An 18,776-nucleotide genomic window follows, 5' to 3' on the forward strand; every position below is an offset into this window, starting at 1 on the left:
GAGCCCCCAGGGTGGGCACTGTCCTGCTCCAACCCCACCTGGCCTCGTACTCACCACCGGACCAGGGAGCCCTCGGTCCCCAGGGAAGCCACGCAATCCTGGAGGGCCATCTTTCCCGGGGAGACCAGCAGGGCCTGGGTCACCCTGAAAACAGAGCAAGGATGAGCTACCCTGGAACCCCAGACTGCAGCCCTCCTACTGCTGCAGATGCCCAGATCCCTCTCCTGGAGTCAGGCGGGGCCTCCACATCAGCGTCCACCTGGAATTTGGACGGTTTGGGGGCTTCCCTGGTCACCAGGCTTTCAGAGGAATTTCTTTCCTTTTGTTTGAATTTTCTGTTTTGTCTTGTGCTGGGGATTCAACCCCGGACCTCGTGTGGCACTCCACCTGTCCAGGCCTGGAACCTGCTGCCCAGGCTGGCTCCACGTGGACCCAGGGAACAGAGCCACTCTGTGAGGCTGTCCCTGGGCTCCATGGAGGCACCCATAGTCCTTCAGGGCCATGGGGAACCAAGCAGGAGCTGGGGTCAGCCACCTCTTCTAGTATTGGGGACTAGTGACAGAAGGGTGCTAAGGGATTTGTGGCTGACACTGTCAGAAGTACTGCCCTAGTGGACTGGCCACGGCCTCAGGACTGAAATCCTATGCTTTCTGAAGAGGCATGTCTGAGCCTGCCCTCTCCCGACAGAGACTACAGCTTGACGTCTTTCAGAATCCTCCCTGAGGTCCACACTTGGGCGCACAAGGGTCTTCCCAAGCCATCGGTCAACTGCCCTTGGCCTGCTTTCCAGACTCAGTGAGCTGTGTGTGTCTGGAACAGATACCCTTCCCACCCCACTCCCCGGCCCCACTGTCTCTCACTCTCTGTCTCTGTCTCTCTCTCTCACACACACGTACATACTTACTCAAGCATATACCCGTGTGTGTGTGTGTGTGTGTGTGTGTGGTTTTCTCAGTATTGCTGTATTTGCACTGCTTTCTATTCTCTAAGTTACTCTTGCATGTGGTCACATAAGGGGCTGGAGAGGTTGTATCTTCTGTGTCCCTTATTGAGAAATTAATTTTCATGCTAACATAGAGGAAGCTACCACCACCAACTTGGGGTGCCCTGTGGAGGAGCTAATAAGGGGGACAGTGAGATCCAGCACCAGGAGCGAGGACAGAAACACATTAGTTTTTTGCCTTTTGAGTTTATTTTCAGCCTTTAGCAGTGGGAGACTCATACAAGGATCTCTTTCTGCCAAATCTGTACGGGATTTGTGAAGTACGAGAGCTTTTCATCCATTTTGGGAGCGGGTGGCAGCTGGGGGCAGAGCTCTCAGCAGGCCTGCAGAAGTCTGATGCCCGTGTGCTGCTGCTCTTTATACTCCAGCCCCCAGGAGGCCAGCTCAGGCCCCACTCAAGCCAAGCAAAGTCCGGCTGAATCCGAGGCTTGGGAATGCACTGACATGAAGGGCATTTGGGAGATCACCCTTCCATCAGAAAGGAGCAATGGAAACACAAAGTCCTAAATGGCCCCTCAGGAAAGGGCCAGTCTGACATGAAGCTTCCAGAAACTCACCTTTGTCCCTTCTTTTCCAGCAAGGCCTGGGAGCCCCTGTTCACCAGGAGGACCAGGGGGCCCAGGATGGCCACGCTCTCCCATTGGACCCGTTTCTCCCGTGGGACCCTAAGGGAAAACCAGTGAGCACCACAGATCAGTTTCCAGTGACCTACAAAGGGGACCTTCTCTTCCAGAATCCAAGGACAGTCCTGACTGCACAGGCAAAGACCAATAGCCAACCAACCCTATTCCTCTGCACTTCCTGTTTCAGCCAAAATGCAGTAGACCAAACTGAGCTGGGTGGACACTGCTAAGCAGCCTGCTGCCCGGCCCCAGGCACGGCCAGCACTTCCTCCTGCCCCCAGGCCTCTCAAGAGGCCCAGTGGGCTGCACTTCCAGGATGTAATGGGAAACCAGCCAGGGGACATCCATGTAAGCCCCCGGGGAGAAAAGCCACAGGGGCCACAGCGACCGACCCCAGTGCCACGGCAGCAGCAGGCCAGCATCTTATTTCTCGCTACATTAGGTGTGAAGTTTCTATGAAGCAGGCTCCTGCTGCCATACTGCTGCCCAAAGCCACCGTTCTGGCTGGAAGCCACACCTTCACTGATGGGTCCCTACAGGGACCCAAGGTCTGTGGCGCTGGCAGGAGCCAGTGGCAGAATGTGGCTGCCTCAGGCACTCACGGAAGCACAAGTGGGCACAGCCGGCCCTGCACTGGGGAAAGCCGGGCTCCTGGGCTGGCCATGCTTGCTCTACCTGCTGGACCCACGCTGCATGCCCAGGAAACCTGGCTCTTTCTCTTGCGGTGTCTTCCCATGAGGCAAATCTCTGGCTGTTAACATGCACCCCAGGAATTCAGCTCCTCCCTTAGTGGCAAGTACACCTTCAGAATCGGGGAGCTGACGCTGAGCCTTGGTTCTCCTCCCACACAGCTGGGGGACACCGGATACCCAGGACCAGGATGCTGTGTCTCACCTGAGGGCCAACCACACCGGGTGGGCCTGGAGGGCCAGTCTTGCCTTGGAAACCCTGTGGAGAGAGTGGGCAGCTGAGGCCGCAGAAGCGGCCGCCACGCCCGCCCCGCCACCACTCCTGAGGACGCCCGCCCGCTCCCACCGGGTCCCCAGATGGCGGATGCTCCCCTCTTCATGTGAGAGGGCCCATTTCTCTTGCTACACTTCCACGTGGCAATGAAGCCAGAGAAGCTGGTTCCGCACTGGGTTTTTGTGCTGAGAAATAGATTTTAAGCCATCCGTCTTTCTTATGTCACTAAGTGCTCATTTTCTGAGCCAACTCGGGAGCCAGGTCCGGGCTGTTCCTAGTTGATGATTTTGGGGGATTTTCCTGCTCTGGTCATCGATTCCTCTGGCGCACACCAGGGGACCCTCTGGCCAGCTCCTGGGTGTGTCTAGGACAGGTAGAGCCTGGCCCTACGGTCTTTGCCATCTGGTAGCACACATGCGGGATTTTAACTGGATTCAGTGAGCACGTCCCATCTGTGCTGTGCTCGTGCCTAGGTGACGTCCTGGCTGGCCTTGGGGCATCCTCCGTGCTGCCCAACCTCTCCTTTGAAGGAAGAAGCTACCCTGAGACGACGTAAGCTTGATTTCAGGTCACATCAGCGGACTGAGGCAGGTGCGTTGGGACGTGCTGTTTTGCCCCAGCCCTAGAAGGGGACACTCTGGATCTGGGAGGGCAGTGGGTGGCTGTGAGGTCACAGGGAAGGCTGATGGGTGGGCACACACTACTCTGGGCCTGCTGCCTCCAGGTCAGGACGCCTGGCCACAGCACTGGGGTCTCACACTGAGCCACTGGCCCACAGGGCACAGGGCACATTCAGGTTCTCTGCGAGTCCTCAGAGGATTCTCTTCTGGAAGGCAGCTCAGCTGCTGGCAAAGGCTAGAGCACTGCCCGAAGCCTGAGCTTTCCAGGTCAGAAACAAGGGGTGATGGACAGGTCGAGGGGGAAGTGCCCAAGGAGGCAGCGGCCCTGGTGAAGTTGCTGATGCCAACGTTATTGGTAAAGGCAGGGAAGATGTCCTTTTGGGTCTCCAGTCATTCAGGGGACCCTCTATGGCCAACCAGGATGGAATCTGTCTCCAACCCCCTGCTGAGAAGTAGGCTTTCGGGCCAATCAGGAGCCGTGATGGCCACTGTTTTCATTAAAAAGTCAACCCCTCAGGAAGGACTGTGCTCAGGGGCATCTGGACCAGCCCACAGGAGACTCGACTGCCCAGGTGGGACACGGGGATGGGCACCCCTGCATCTGAGGAGGTGGCAGGCACCGAGGAGCTCTGGAGAGCACCTCCCCAGCAGAGGCAGCAGCTGAATTGTTTCGCAGGCTCTTTCCAAAACAAGACCGAGGAGGAAGAAGCACACAATGTGCACAACCCTCTACCTCATCTCCTGGAAAGGCGTTCAAGAAGATGTGCAGAGCACGGGGGAAATGTTCTAATCTTTCTCGATAAACAAAAAAGCAAAGTCATCTCCACTTCTCAGCCAGCATGGCAGCACAGACACTGCCAAGGCATGATAAAGAGGTTTCATCGCCAGGCACCAGAGACAAAAGGGATCCTGTCTTTAAAGGCACACACCTGATGTGGCATTCAAAGACCCGTGCCACCCGGGGGCCAGCATCAGCAGGGAGGGACCACCAGAGCACCAGGCACGAGGAAGTTGCAGAGGACAGTGTGGCCTTGCTGCCCATCCCTGAGTGCCCCGCTCTCCTTGATGGGAAAGGCCCCCTCTGTGCACTCTGTCCTCCAAGCTGGACAAGGTGGGCATACAGGGACGGCACACAGCACAGGGACAAGGAGCCATCGGCACGGCAGACCTCCAGCTGCTCAAAGCCTGGAGCCCCAAGGTCGCTGGTGTGGCCAAGGTCACAGGGGAGCCAGGATGTGCCTCCAATGAATGGGGACAGATCTCCGGTGGCTGATGGGGCCAGGAAATGGTCACATTTCTGATTAAGGCTTTTTCTACCAGCTGCAAATGGTGAGCTCTGTCACCCGAGGTGACACAGCCTGAGACAGGGAAGAGCGAGCCACGGGCGAGGCGCCATTGCCATCGTGCACACAGCCGAGCAACCAGGGGAGGCCAAACGTCCACCCAGGTGGGTGCCAGTCTAGAGACTGGAGGTGTCTTCCCGACCCCTGTCCCCTCGACCCCTGTCTCCCCCAGGTGAACATGGCTGGGGTAGGAGCGAGGCCGGCCGCCTTCTCTTCAAGTCTTGCAGCAGGAAGTAACTGGGCAACAAACGAGAGCCTCCCCAAGCCCTTCTCCCGTGGGGACACGGGGGCTGCAGGCGCTGTCCCCTGTTATTCAGGGAGGCACAGGTCAGAAGCACAAGGCTCCAGAGGCCCATCAGCCTCTGCTCAGGCCCCGATGGTCTGCAGTGTGGCCTCTGACCAGCAACACGCCAGGACCTGTTTCAGGTGTCACGGGGCACCATGTCCCCACAGCCTGACCCCAAGTCAGTGGCAGAGGGCGGGCCCTCGGGACGCCTATGGGAGGCTGGCTGGTTTTCCCAAGCCAGCGAGGTCCCCTCACCTGCACTGGGTAGTACCATACCCACGGGCAGGGCCGCGGACACCCAACCTGCAGAGGCCAGGCAACAGCCTTGACACAGCACCCACATACTCACCGTCTCGCCTCTCTGTCCAGGGTGTCCAGGGAGCCCGTCCTTGCCTGGAGGGCCCTGAAGAAAGGAGAGGGGAAGGAAGTTTCATTCCATTCTGAGAAACAGCCACACTCAATGGACCTATGGCCACACAAGCCAACGGAAAGTTCCATCTCACTTTCGTGGTCTCACTCATGAGCTTCCTCTGAGAAAGGTCACTGTCCAAGTCACCAAGGCACCGAAAATAAGCACCTCAGAGAAGCCTGTCCCAGGTGCCATGACGGCACCTACCCATCACCTCACTGCAGCCCAAGGGACAAGCAGTTATCCCCGTCCCCAGAGGGTACACGGGCAGGGAAGGCCCATCGACTTCTGGAGCCCTGGCAGGCAGCTGGCCAGGTGGACTGGGAGCCAGGCCTGTCCAGCTGGAGGAGCTCCTTCCTGAGCACCCCAGCACCAGGCAGCATCCCCGCTGCCGGACGCCCTTTCACGTTCCGGGGGGATGTGGTGGAATACACTGACCGAGCTGTAAGACGAGCCAGGGTCCCCAGAAAGCCATGCTGGAGTCTTCTCCCCAGAACATGTGTGAGCCCCCTTGCAAATGGGGTCCGCCAGTATGACCCAGCCAAGCTGAGGCTGGGCAGGAGGGGTGGCCCTAAGCCCAAGGCTGGTGCCCTCAGAACGCAGACCCCAGACAGAACATGCTGGCATTTGGGCGACAGGCCTCCATAACGCTGCTCTCCAGGGAGGTGGGCGTGGCCAGGGGCCACCCACTGATAGCCTTGGCTCAGGGGCTTGTCACCCTCCTGCCAACCCGGCCAGGGTCTGGCGGTGTCTTCCTACCCCCAACAGGCCCTAAAGGACAGACAAGGGCCCCAGGAAGCCTGCCCAGGTGGGGAGCTCTACTTACCGGAGGGCCCTTTGGTCCAGGGAATCCCGTGGGTCCTTGAGGTCCGTTGGGTCCCTGGGGAAAGAGAGTGGCCAGTTTGAAAACAGAAGTCCTCGCCCAGCAGCCCACACCTTCACTGGACTCTGAGCACACCGCTCCTGCAGCCTTCATCCCGATTTATCCTGCTGTGGAAGGCCCAGCCAGGGATGCCAGGGGGCCAGTCGCAAAGCCATATCCCAGGGCCCTTAGGGGCAAGACGGGGCCCAGGACCCCATTTCCTGTTGTCTCAACTACCTCAAGACCCCAACAGAGCTGAGTCTCTGAGCAACGGAAGGCCTCACCCCATCCCCAGCAGGGTCAGGGCACCTCCCCTCCTGGACTGCCCCAGCAGGGGTGCCAGGGGCTCTTGGGGCAGCTACCTTCCTGGAGGGGTTCCCCAGCCATGGGCAGGAAGCTTACCCGCTCACCAGGAGGGCCAGCCGGACCATCACCTCCAGAGTTGCCCTTGGGAAGGAGTTGGGAAGGGAGGGAGAGAGGCGTTGCTATGACGAGGGCTCGGATGGAGACCCTGGCCAGTGACATCACCGAACATGCACATCACACACTGGCTCCTGCCCTTCTCCAGGGTGTCCTGGCCCTTAGCAGAGGGCAGAGCAGCTCGGCACTGACCAACGTCTCCCACAGCTTGCCTGTCCCCTGTGCGTGCAGTGGCAGCTGACATCTGCAGGGCTATGACCTTTCTGAAACAGTGTCCCACTCAGCCAAGAAAAACATCCTTGAGGACTGCACACAGGGACCTGCCTCAGGCCCCACCCCACAGGGCACCAGCTGCCTGAGGAGGGGATCCTTCTCATAGTGGAGCAAGAGGTGCACCCAGGGCTCAGCATAAAGGAAGGCCCATGGCCTCCTGGTCTGCCAGTGCTGCCCCTTGTCCCCTGGAAGGCTGATCTCAGCAGGAATCCCCTTTGGAGTTCCTACTAGACAGGGCAAGGACAGCTTGCCATGCTGGGTTTGTCTTCAGTTTCACAGCCAGATTTGCCTCCTAGGCAAGGAGGCTCAGTATCCACCCACCGAGAAAGAACTTTCTAGTAAAAATCTCTTTGCAGCCTCAGACCCCTTTTCCACAGAAGAAATAAGGCCTGCTCACCAAAATTGGGTGGGTCTGTGATGGGCCTGGCCTCCAGGGACCCCTGAGTCCCCACACGTGGGGACTGTCCTACTTCTGACTGCCTAGGGACCTCGTCCCCTGAGCCACTTAGCCAGGCTGCTGGAGGGAGCTCCTCCTAACACAGGTCCAGGAAAGCTTCCCTCCTTGTCAGGGAAAGGCCACAGACAGCTGCCATGTGTATTCTGTCACCTCAGCCTTGCAACATGGGTTCGTGTAGTCACCAGAGAGGGACAAGGACATACCTTGGGGCCAGGCTTGCCCGTGATGCCCCGAGGGCCTCTTTCACCCCTCGGACCCTGGACAGATGGAGAAAAGAGGGGTAGGTCAGCTCAGATGCCCACAGCCAGAGAGGCCACCTTCCTTGTCCCCTGCCCCAGTCCCACATTCCGTTTCTCCAGGGTGGCCCTCAGGCCACAGGGAGGTTACCGTTGGGCCTCGTTGTCCCCGGGGTCCAGGCTTTCCAGGTGTCCCCTAGAAGCAGAGAAGGGGCTGTCAGTCACTCTGTGCACACCCAGCTCTGCTCAGGAGCCCATCCTCCGCGGTATCCAGGGACTGAGTGACTCGGCAGGGCCAGGAAGGGCGCAGCCTCCAGCCACCTGACCGTCTTGGTTTGGACAGTTGGGATGGGGGCTTGCCCGAGGGAGGAGGGCATCACCCAGCGCCCGCGCCCTGCACGTACCCACTGAGAGCTGGCTCCTGCCCAGCCTGATGGATGTTTACTACTTACCTGTTTCCTCTCCGCAAAGCTCCCCACCTCCCTCCTCCTTCCCTCTCAGTCGGGGGGGAGGGGGTCATTATTACAAAGAGAGAGAAGGAAGTCAGTCCCTTTCATACATAATTTACTTTTGCTACTGTTAAGAATATTAGCCATTAAATTTTCAGCAGGCTCCGCCGACAAGCAAACTTGCAATTTAACCCATAAATCACAGATCCAGGAGCCGTCGCTGCTCTCAGGATCCAGGCTCCTTTTCCTGTTGCTGTTTTGCATTTTCCAAACCACAGAATGCAAACACACCGCATCTGTTTCTCGGCAGCGAAGATCTCAAGGCATCCTGCCGCATGCAGGGTCGGGTCCCTCCCGGGGCCTGCTCTCTGCTCCGCTCGTGGTCTCCTAAGGACAGAGCCCAGGGCAGGGCCGTGCTTCCGAGGCCAAGGGACACATTTCTTCTCCCCACCTTCCATCCATCTGCTGCGGGCATTGGCACTGCTTTCGAGTCTCCCATTCGAAACACGTTTAATGAGACCATTTACGACGATGAGTTAATTATGTTCCTTTTTAACAGTGCACTCTGGTTCCAGGGCTTTAATTCCATGGCTGTGTCCTCTGGCTTCAAATAAATATTTGCATATGAAAATTAGCGAAACATCTGCGTCTTCAATGATGAACGCTGTCCTGAGTGGACGTCCTCGATCCACCTGAACACACCCTGCTGTGGGGGCTGTCCTCCGCGGTCAGGCCTCTCCCCTGCCCTCCCTCAACCCAACAGCAGGCCATGACCTGGATCTCGTTCTTAACCTCGCGGCACCTGTGGCTCCCTAACCCAACGGTGTCCGAGGCCCGGGCAGGACGGGGTCTCAGCCACAGCTCCTCTGGACTCAGGCAGCACCAGCTCACCAGCGCTCACTGTAAACCAACCCAAGCCAGGGTTCTGGTCCTGGGGGGAGCCACTGAACACAACGTGACCCCCGGGTCTCCTTCACAAGCTGCCTGTGGGCGCACGTCCTCTTGTTCTTGCTGGGAAGGAACGGACAGTCCCAGAAGTGGCCCGACTGACGATCTCTGCCGGATCCAAGGAACCAAGCCCAGGCAAGAGAAGCCCTGCAGTGGCAGGGGGTGTCCAAAAGGCTGCTCCCCACCCCCTGGTGGGGGCAGGCCATTGATGGGCATCTCTTTGCTTCTGCTGACTTCTGTGCCTGGCTGCAACCAGCTTGATGTCCCTGATGCTCTTCCCGTTTAACCACGCCCCCACTAAGGCCACGGAAGCCAGCCACCAGCTCTGCAGAAGCCAGAACAGAGCTATTCAGGAGGCTCTCAGGTCAGAGGCAGACACACAGAAGCCACAGGCTGTGCAGCACCCCAGCCCTGACCTAGAGGCCACCACCGAGCAGAATATCTGAGCAAAAGAGCCTGCGGGACAACACCCCCCCACAGCTCCCACTCCAGCCCTTTGGTGTCTTCTCCAGCCCCTCCCCCACACTGGGACAGAGCTTCCTGGGAAAGCCTCCCTGTGGACCTGGCCGGCCCTGCAGTGGGTGTCCAGTGGCTGCCTGGGCCCAGCACATACCAGCTTCCTCTGTCTCCTCCCACCTCCCACAGCCCTGACTGGCCCCTCTTCCGTCCTTCCTGCAGGTCATAGCAGGAGTGTCATCTCCACTGCAAAGGCCCTCAGGTCTCAGAGTTACACTCTGGAGCACTGGGGCACCCAGTGCATCCTTGACCCTCATCGTCCCTGGTCGTCCCTGGGTGCTGGTCCTTGGGGGCTTTGCTCTGGGCAGCAGGGGTACATCTTGTGTGATCACCAAGTCCCCAGTGCCCAGCAGTGTCTGCGTCTAGCAAGGACTTGAGAAACGTGTGCTGTTTAAGTGAACACACTGCCTCCGAGAGAAGCCGGTGTGACCGTGAAGTCCAGAGGCCAAGGGCCGAGCACTGACACACGACCTGGAGCTGTGACGGCTCAGGTCACTGAGGCTCTGAGGACGAGCCAGCACCAAGGGAGGCTTCAGTGCTGAACAAAAGAACACGGGCCCCCCTGCCAGGACAGCTGGCCTCCAGCTCCTGCAAACACGGGGGAGACCACCCCACCCAGCGGGCCAAGGTACCTGCCATCTTTGTCATCCCCCAAACCACCTGTCAAAAAGAAGGCCAGTACTGCAGACCTCTCTCTGCAGCAAGGCTCCGCAGGTTTCCTGCGGGACGGCTACATTCTGTGTCCTAGACAGGAGGTGCATGATGGGAAGGCAAAGTGGCAGGGACCCAGCTCCAGGGACTCAGTTACCCTGTGCTCAAAAGTGCTCAAAGAAACAGATGGCCTCCACCTCTTGGCCTGACGTCTGTGTCATGAGCTATGCCCGGGGCTGGAGCAGCAGTGGATAGAACATCCCTGATCAGGGCTGGACGTCCAGGTGCCACACAGAGGCTGCGAGTGGCTCCCACCTGGGCTCAGGCATCGGTGCCTGGAGGTGCCTGGTAGGTCTTGGCATGACTCAGGCTTTCTAGTTTGTCTGGTGGCCCACGATGCTGATGCTGTGGACATGGCCAGTGGGGGCCAGCGGGTACCCAGACCAGCGTCCAAACTCACAGGGTCAGTGAGGGAGAGGCTGAGCTATGGGGGGCACGGCCTCAGCTGGCCCCACGTGGTCCTCCGTGGAAGGCTGTGGTAAGACCACAACACCAGCAGCTGGTGGTCAGGTGCCCTCTCCTTATGGTTCTCATTACTACAGTGTCATGTGGACGGTCCTGGCACAGGGGTCTGCATCCTGCCATGCCAGTGTGTCCCACATTTAGGAGACCCAGGCCACTGTTCGCCATGGGCACCTCCACGTGTTCCAGAGGACAGTCTTCCCCAAAGACACCAGTCAGGCCGTCCTTAGAAGGAAAGATGACAGGTGACAGACAGGGGGATAAACAGACGGCAGGTGGGAAGACAGGTAAATAGATGGCAGATGCACAGACAGCAGGTGACAGACAGGTGAACAGATAACCGAGAGGAAGACAGACGACAGGTGAACAGATGATAAACGGAATACAGGCAGACAGTAGATGAAAGAAGGTACAAAGACAGACGATAAACAGATGACAGGTGACAGACGGGTGAGTGACAGGTGCTACAGACAGGTAGATGATACACAGGAGGTGACGGACAGGTGGGCCGACAGGCAGGTCTGCAGACCGCTGAGGCCTGGACGGAGGCTGTCCCCCCCCCATGCCAGCCCTGCCCTGCCCAGGAGGGTGCTCACATTTCCCTGTGGCTGAGTGGCAGAGCACACGTGCTCACTGTCACCTGCTCAGCCGCCCTGGTCTTCCTCGGCCTTCGCTGGTACACATTTGCTCCACTCTCCGGGAGCCACGCATGGATGGAGCCACAGCCCATAGCTCTGTGCACTGGGACAGCTGGGTGGCAGCAGAGCTGGAGGAGCCTGCTCTGTGGACGCCCCACAGGTGGCTGCTCTGTCCCCGGCATGCCCGTGGACTAGGCAGCTCAGAGTCCAAGGGCCAAGATGACCAGGTGGCTCCTGCCTTCCCGATGGGTGATGCCCAGGCACCGTGGCTCCACCAAGGAGCATCCAGAGCGGCTCCTGCCAAGAAGGCTGGGCCAGTGGGGGCTCCACCTAAGGCTGGGGACAAGGCTCCTTAGCCCAGTCCCCACAAGGCCTTTGTTAGCCAACCACAGCAGGACGTCTCAGCACCTGGGCGCCTGTGCAGCCACAGCACACCAGGGAACAATGCACCTGGAGATTCGCACTGCAACCTGGTCCCAGGGGGATGCCAGCCTAGCCAGGAGCTGGTGAGCACCCTGCCCTTAAAGCTGGCAGGAAGAGGGAGCTGGGGCTGCCGCGGGCATCGGCCCGAAGGCTCCCTCCCAGCACTCTCTCCGCTCCTGTCTCTGCCCCTGCCTATCACAGAGCTGCCACCCCAGCATCTGCAAGAGTCCTCAGCACTGAGAGTGGCCCGGGGCTCAAGAACAGCCGTCTGGAAAGTGGTTTGGGGACAGGATGGGGAGCAGTAGGCAGCCACTGGGCAACCGCCACACAGCAAGGCAAAAAGAGCAGCTGCCCGTCCAGGGCCGTCCTTACCCTGCCGCCCTTCTCTCCATTGGCACCAGGGAATCCAGGGAATCCAATAGAACCCTGAAAGAGAGAGATGAGGAGGAAGCAGGAGAGCTGGGCCAGGAGGGGGTGCTATGCTGCACCCCCAACGGGTGACTTCAGCTCCACCCACCCACAGGTGCACCTGCCCACCTGCCCGCAGGATGGACACCCTGCACGATGCCCATCCACCATCCACGCACCGCCACCCACCTCTCTGCCTGCTTGGCACCCATCTGCTCATCAGCTCAACATTTCCTGAGCATCTCATGGACTCCAGAGCGAAGCCCTGGGACTGAGTCTCAACAGGCCCGCTCCCCAGCCTCCTGCCCACCCCGAGGCTGCAGAAGGAGCCTCCATCTGGAACATGGCACCCAGCAGCAGAAAGGCACCTGGACAGAGCCTCAGGAAGCCACAGCACCAACCCCAGGAGCAAACTCTGCCAAGCCTCCAAGTGAGGTGGGGGTCTACTGTTCCAGGAGCTCTGGCCGTGGACAAGCCAATGGGCGAAGGCCACAGCGGGCCACCAGGGCCCAGCTGCCCAAGGCCAGGCTAGGTTCTGCCCCTCTCTGGAAGGCTTAACTGGTGGCCAGGCTCCTCATTTGAACTTGGCCAGATCAACACAAACTGCTAATAGACAAGAGCCCCAGGGACGGTACCACCAGCCTGGGGCCACAGAAGCCACGAGGTCAAGGAACAGATGAGGGAATGCCGGGTAGGGCAGGGCAGCCTCACACCTGCCGAGACACCTAGCACGGTTCAAAGTACCTTTGGCCCCTGCCTTCCTGGGTACCCTGGCAATCCGGGGACTCCGAGCTTTCCCTGGGGAAAAGGAAGAAGAAGCACACGGTGGTGAGAACTGCCGTCCTCGGCTCTCTCCTCTGCACCGAGAGGAAGCCAACGGGCTGGGGCGGGAGGCAGCATCCAAAGACACCGTCACCACAGAGTCCCTGTGTCCTCTGGGGCGGAACCTCTAAGCACCCATGGGATACAACAGCGCCCATGGTCCCTGCACTGACGGAAGAGCAGAGGCCCAAGGGAGGAGCTGGGTGCCGCGCCATCCCCAAGTGCTCCCGGGCAAGAACGTCCTCCCTCTGTGGCTCAGCCTCCTGTGGCCATGCACGGTCAGGTGGGAAGTTTTAGACACTTGTACTCCCATTCCTTCTAATTAGAGGGGACAAGGTGGGACAGGGTGGCTCCTCCCGCAGTTGCACAGGGCAAGCTGAAGAATGGCCACCATCGAGGGCTGTGCCTTCCTGCCGTGGCAGGGACGTGCCAATACCCTCAATGGGAGGCAGGAACTCAAGGATGGAAACTCTCTATCTGGCTGGGGGAGCTCAGAGCCCAGCTTGCGGGTGCCTGGGGAAGAGCCTCCTCCGAGTGGGGCAGAAGGGTCAGATGCAGGACAACACATGACCCGTCAGTCAATGTGCATGGCCATGGGGCAGGATTACTGGGCGCCCGGGGACCAGGGTCATCAGCAGGGGCCTATCTAGAGCCTCAGCGGAGCTCAGTCCCTCCCAGGCATGGCCCACCACCCAGTGTCACAAACCTTCTCCCCAGTGGGCCCCAGGGGACCAGGATCACCATTGGGACCTCCACGACCCTTCGGGCCTTCAGGGCCATCTTCTCCCCTGGGTCCAGGTGGGCCGATCTCCCCCTGCAATCAAACAGAGGACGTGAGGGGGATCCTACAGTCTCCGCCAGGCTGAGGACTCCAGCCACGGTCCCAGGCGTGAGGCTGGATGCAGGCCTCTTGTGGTGAGAGCCACTTGGCCTCTTGGCCTCACTTGAGCAGAGGGCCTGCTCCAGAGCCCATCATGTGGCCAATCACGGGCGCTGCTAGAGGGCGTGCTGCCCCTCTGCACCGAGTGTGCCCGCTACATGCTCAAGGGCCTGCTCTTCCCAATTACCTCGCCCACGTCAAGGGCCTCTTGGCTGAAATAACCTGTTAACAATGGAGGCGCTGAACAGCTACCTCCGTAAATGCAGCGGGTGGATGGAACCCACCTTCTTCTGAAATCCCAGCAGCCTTGGAGACAGGCAGCCTCCAACTGGGCAGCTACCTGGGCAAAACCAGGACAGAGACCCCTAGGACACATGCTGGGGACAGTGGGCTTCATTCTGCCCTATTCAACACCCCCAGGTGACAGGTGGAGGCTGAGGAGGGGGCCCAGCAGCCTGCTGTGGCCGAGGGCAGCACCACTCTGGCTCTGAACAGCTGTCCCGGTGCTCAGTGGCAGAGTAGACAGGACCTGCCCAAGCAGGTGGTCAGGTGGTGAGTCCCCCTGACCAACTGCTTCCAAGAGCAGCTGCAGAACAGCTAGAGAGCCCACACCAAAAACGTGCACTGCAGGGACGGAGACCAACAGCTGCCTCATTGGTCTGTGGGAGAACGGGAGGCCAGGGGCCTTCCTCTGTCCTCCTCAATGAGCCTCAGCTCTGGGTGCGATGGCACACCTGCTCTGGGAAGTGTGATGGCGCCAGCTGCCCCCAAGGGGTACGCCCTGCAGCCCCTCCCATCCTCATCTGGCTGCAGCTGAGATGGGGGAGATCATCTATATTTAGAGCTGTGCCCTGTCACCTGGACCCCAAGCCTGTGAGCTGAGTCATCGGAGGGCAGGGGTGAGGAGGGCTGGCCCTCCACTAGGAGGCACGGTCTGCAGCGCCGGCCGCCCACAGCGGTGCAGCCAGGACGTCACTGAGACAGCCCTCCTGCTCTCTCTCCAGTGACGGGCTATCCCTGCTGGCACTTGCCTGCCAGGTGGGACAAGGTGCCAAGTACCCAGGGCCTCTGGTTCTGGCATGTTCTATGAGGCACCCTCAGGCCCTGCTTTGGAGGATAATCACAGCAGCAGATGACAGGCCACATCAGCGACGAGCTCAGCCCAGTGTGCGTGGCCCCTGAGCACAGGCAGCTCATCCCTCTGCCTGGGCTCTGACTCAGCCTGGAGTTGTTGGGAAGCCACCAGGCAGCGGCCACTACCTGGAAACCCTCTCTGGGTCACTCCTACACCCTCTCCTTGTTTATGTGACAGCACAGCCGGCGTTCGGCCCGGTGCCTGTCACCTGCGAGCCCTGCTCTCCAGCACACCTTCCCCCAGTGCTGGGTCACAGAGAACCAGCCAGGTTGTTGGGGCTTCTCCCGCAGGGCCAGCACCAGACTGTCCAACACCAGGGCCACGCCGGGTGCTCTAAGGGCTGAGCAGGGTGTGGCCCGGCTGGTGACTGGCTGTGGCCTGGGGAGGTACTCCGCTGACTGCTTCATTCCCATAACCTCGCTCTCCTCTCCCTGGCCACCCATCTCACCGCCTGCAGTCACAAATTGCTCCATAACCCACCTGATCAGCCAGGAAGTAACAAGTCCCCATGGACCCACCTGTGTGGGACCCAGGGCAGAGGGGTGGTCCACAGCCATCCTGTCCCCAGGGTCATACAGGGACAGCACTCCAGCCTCCAAGCTAGAAACCGAGGGCGAGGTGAGCAGGACTGCAGAGAGCCCGGCTCCAGGGCTCAGACCACCCCGGCTCAGGACCAGGAGTCCCCACAGAGGTGGCACCTCCATTCTGAGAAGACACTCCACAGCCACAAACACCCTGCACCCCTCCCCAGGACCCTGTGCCACTCTGCCTTTCCCTAGCTGGACACTTACCCGGTCACCCTTGATGCCCATGTCGCCTTTAAATCCAGGGAAGCCATCTTCACCCTGGAGGGGACGAGAGTCGGCCTTAACCCAGAGCAAAGCCCCCGCTCCCTGGCACTGCTTCCCCACCCCCACACTGGCACGGAGACCTGTGGCGGGAGCCTGGACGGGGGGCCCTGTGCTCGGCCTTGTGAAGTGTGCTCCTGCTAACCCGCGGGCTCAGCGCCCGGCAGCTGAGGCTGCGGCCTGGTGGTCGGTGGGCCTGGTGGTCAGCGACCTGGTTTGCCTGTGCTGTGCTGAGCGAGCCCCAGCCACGGGCATTGTTTCTCAGAGCAGCTTTGTGTCCTCTTAGCACTGAAGGCCGGGAGCAGGTGAGTGGGCTGACACTTGAGGAGGGGACTTGGGCTGCTCTGGTGGCATTGCAAATAAAAAATCAGCGTCACCAAAAGCCGAGAAGAAGGCAACCCTGGCTTTTACATGAGCTGTGCCACTTGTGGACTTGGGGACCCTCAGGGAAGGTGTCAAGGGTGAGCGACCTCCTGTCCCTTCAAGACCCTGGTCTGACGTCCCCTCCAGGAGACCACAGGGAGAAAGCGCCCGACCTCCACAGAGGCTGCGCTTGACACCAGGGAGAGGGCCAGGCCTCCATCCAAGAGGAGGAAACGGGGAGCCTGAGGGTAGGCCTCGTCGCCTGGAGACTGGCCCACTTCCCACCCAGCGGGCCCCAAGGCGCCCATCCAGTGTTCACCCAGTGCCCACGGCTGGCCAGCTGTGGCCGCGGAGTCGGCTGGAGTGCCAGGGCCACAGTCCCCCACGTCCCCTCCCACCCCTTCCCGCACCCCTAAGGACAGCCCAGGGACTGTCCTGGCAAGATGGCTGCCTCCACGTGACTCAGTCACGTCCTCCCAAGCATCTCTGTTGCTGGAAGGACAAAGCTGGGACTCCAGGAGGACACCTTCAAAACAACAGAGCCACCCTAGGAACCAGGGGGGGATGGGGATTCTGAGACATGGGCTGTGACAAGAACCCTGCTGGGGGATGTGCCTGTCCCTAAGGCCCTGGGTGTCTGCAGGCACCATCCTGGGCCAAACTGCTCACAGCCCCAAATCCCCTGGAACCAGGGGGTCCTGCCTTGGCCCAGGTGTGTTCTGGAGGGAGCTGGGCCTGTGCGGGCCTTGCCTGTCCTTCTTGAAGACAGCCCACTGAGAGCACGGGCTGGGTGGGGCCACGGTGGTTCCACTGCCCTGTCATTTCAGGTCCAGTGGCAGCCCTTGATGTGCCAACGTGAGTGTGGATTAGGCTGGCAGGTCCCCCAGGGGCCCAGCAAGGAGCAGCAGGGCATGAGCATTGTCCCAGAGAGAGGAGGCCACCTGAGCTCCTGCCCACAGCCTCCCCGCCCTCCAGCCCCAGGTCCGAGCCCCTGGGAAGCCTCACAGGCTACCCGCAAGGGAGGCAAAGTCCCTGTGGAAAACCTCTAAGGAGGACACCAGAGAACAGGTGGCTATGATGGGAGGGGCCAGGGCCACGCAGCCCTGGAGCCCACCCATGGGACAGGCCTGGAAGGTGGCTCTGGGCCTTGTCCAGAACTGAGAGGACAGATGTGGTGAGCCCACCACTGCATGTGGCCGAGGACATTACCACTGCTGGTCCCTGAGCACTGACCCCGGCCAGCACGTACAGTGGCCCGTCTCAGATGTTTACTAACCAGAATGATGCCATCTGACCCGTGCCCAATCTGACCCATGACATGGGACAGAGCAGCGTGCTAACTCACGCTGGGCGTGCTATCGCATGCGTGGGCGTGTGTGTGCGTGCCCAGGGCTGTGGGCTGGCAGCACCCTCCGAGCCTGGGGACCCGAGCGCCAGCCCACTCCCGCCTGGCCCAGCTCAGCTGCAGGAGTGCGCACCTCTGCAGCCGTGGGGGCTGCCCGGGGAAGAACCCTAACTACCAAGCCCGTGGGCAGAGGCGTGAACCAGATGCACGGGGCCCTCCAGGATGCACCCAGGGGACCCAGGCCTGCCCTCAACTATTCATTCCCCTGGTGCACATGCACTTCCCTGCAGAGTGGCCTCAGCTGCCCTCGGCACTCAGAAGCCACACCTCCTCCGCTGGCCGTGCTGACATGCTGGTGTGGGGCCACCCAGCGGATCCTGTTCCGGCCAGGCTAGGCTCTTGACTGGAAGGAGCAGATACTCACCTTCTCACCTTTGGTGCCCTTCAGACCACGGATGCCATCTGCCCCCTGTCCAGGTAGAAAAAGAAGAGAGCGCATGAACCCAAGCCTCTGTTGAATAAACCACACAGCGCCAAGCAGACCCGGTCAGTGCTGGCGGGCCAGTGGGACGTGCTGTCCATGTTGCGGGCATTTTCCGGGTGGAAACACGAGTGAGCAAGTGGCCATCTGCACGTCTGTCTGTCAAGGGCTCTGTTCTGCCCACTGCTGTGGAGGGGGGCAGACTTCCATTCTCACCCTTCAAACATGCAAACGGCTCTGAGAAACTTCTCCGAGCTTCCCTGTGGAGACACCCCAGGCTCTGAGGCCTGTGAAGTCTGAGAGCCGCTGGGCTCAGAGCATGGCACACAGGACCAAAGGACACTCTCCTGTCCCACCGATGGCAGTGCGTAGGCTGACTGGAGATTGTGCCCTGCCCCGAATCTGCCCTTCCGGGTACTGTCGACCCACAGCGTCCCACCTGATGGCGCACCAGGCTACTCTGGGGCCAGGCAGGAGGGAGGCTTAGCTGCAGAAGAGCTCCCCAGAGTCAGCCAGCCGTGCCCTCCCCCCACCCTGACCTCCAGGAAGACGGGGCTCCATAGATTCCTCTCACCTTGACTCCTCGAGGACCTGGGTAACCGATGGGACCCTGGGGGCCAGGTGGGCCCTAAAACCAAAGGAAAAAAGCCGTCAACTCCCTTTAGGCACCTGGGAAACTGCAGCCAACTCCAGGTCCCTCAGCAAGAGACAGGACCCGGCTTCCACCAGCATCGGGCCCCACAGAGGCCTGGGGGGACACAGCGGCCCCTGCCCTAATGTCAAAGGCAGCGAGTAGTGTCACATGATGAGAGGGGACACCCCGCCTCCCACCAGCAGTCTGGGAGTCAGGGA

The 18,776-nt window shown here is 60.3% G+C and overlaps 1 protein-coding gene across 2 annotated transcripts in view; it reads right to left on the reverse strand.

Moving 5' to 3' along the window:
- Positions 1 to 18,776, reverse strand: part of COL5A1 (collagen type V alpha 1 chain) — a 136,430-nt gene that overhangs the window by 29,935 nt on the left and 87,719 nt on the right. For both annotated transcript variants that reach the window (XM_081279960.1, XM_081279959.1), the window contains exons 27-40: positions 18,499 to 18,552; positions 17,868 to 17,912; positions 15,679 to 15,732; positions 13,579 to 13,686; positions 12,795 to 12,848; positions 12,015 to 12,068; positions 7,647 to 7,691; positions 7,463 to 7,516; positions 6,512 to 6,556; positions 6,074 to 6,127; positions 5,188 to 5,241; positions 2,521 to 2,574; positions 1,561 to 1,668; positions 55 to 144 (exon numbers count right to left, since the gene is read on the reverse strand). In XM_081279960.1, the coding sequence (XP_081136086.1) occupies positions 55 to 144; positions 1,561 to 1,668; positions 2,521 to 2,574; positions 5,188 to 5,241; positions 6,074 to 6,127; positions 6,512 to 6,556; positions 7,463 to 7,516; positions 7,647 to 7,691; positions 12,015 to 12,068; positions 12,795 to 12,848; positions 13,579 to 13,686; positions 15,679 to 15,732; positions 17,868 to 17,912; positions 18,499 to 18,552 (873 nt within the window). The remainder of the gene's footprint in view (positions 1 to 54; positions 145 to 1,560; positions 1,669 to 2,520; positions 2,575 to 5,187; positions 5,242 to 6,073; positions 6,128 to 6,511; positions 6,557 to 7,462; positions 7,517 to 7,646; positions 7,692 to 12,014; positions 12,069 to 12,794; positions 12,849 to 13,578; positions 13,687 to 15,678; positions 15,733 to 17,867; positions 17,913 to 18,498; positions 18,553 to 18,776) is intronic.

The sequence above is a fragment of the Spermophilus citellus genome, assembly GCF_964194105.1.
Source record: "Spermophilus citellus genome assembly, chromosome: 2".
Lineage (NCBI taxonomy): Eukaryota > Metazoa > Chordata > Mammalia > Rodentia > Sciuridae > Spermophilus > Spermophilus citellus.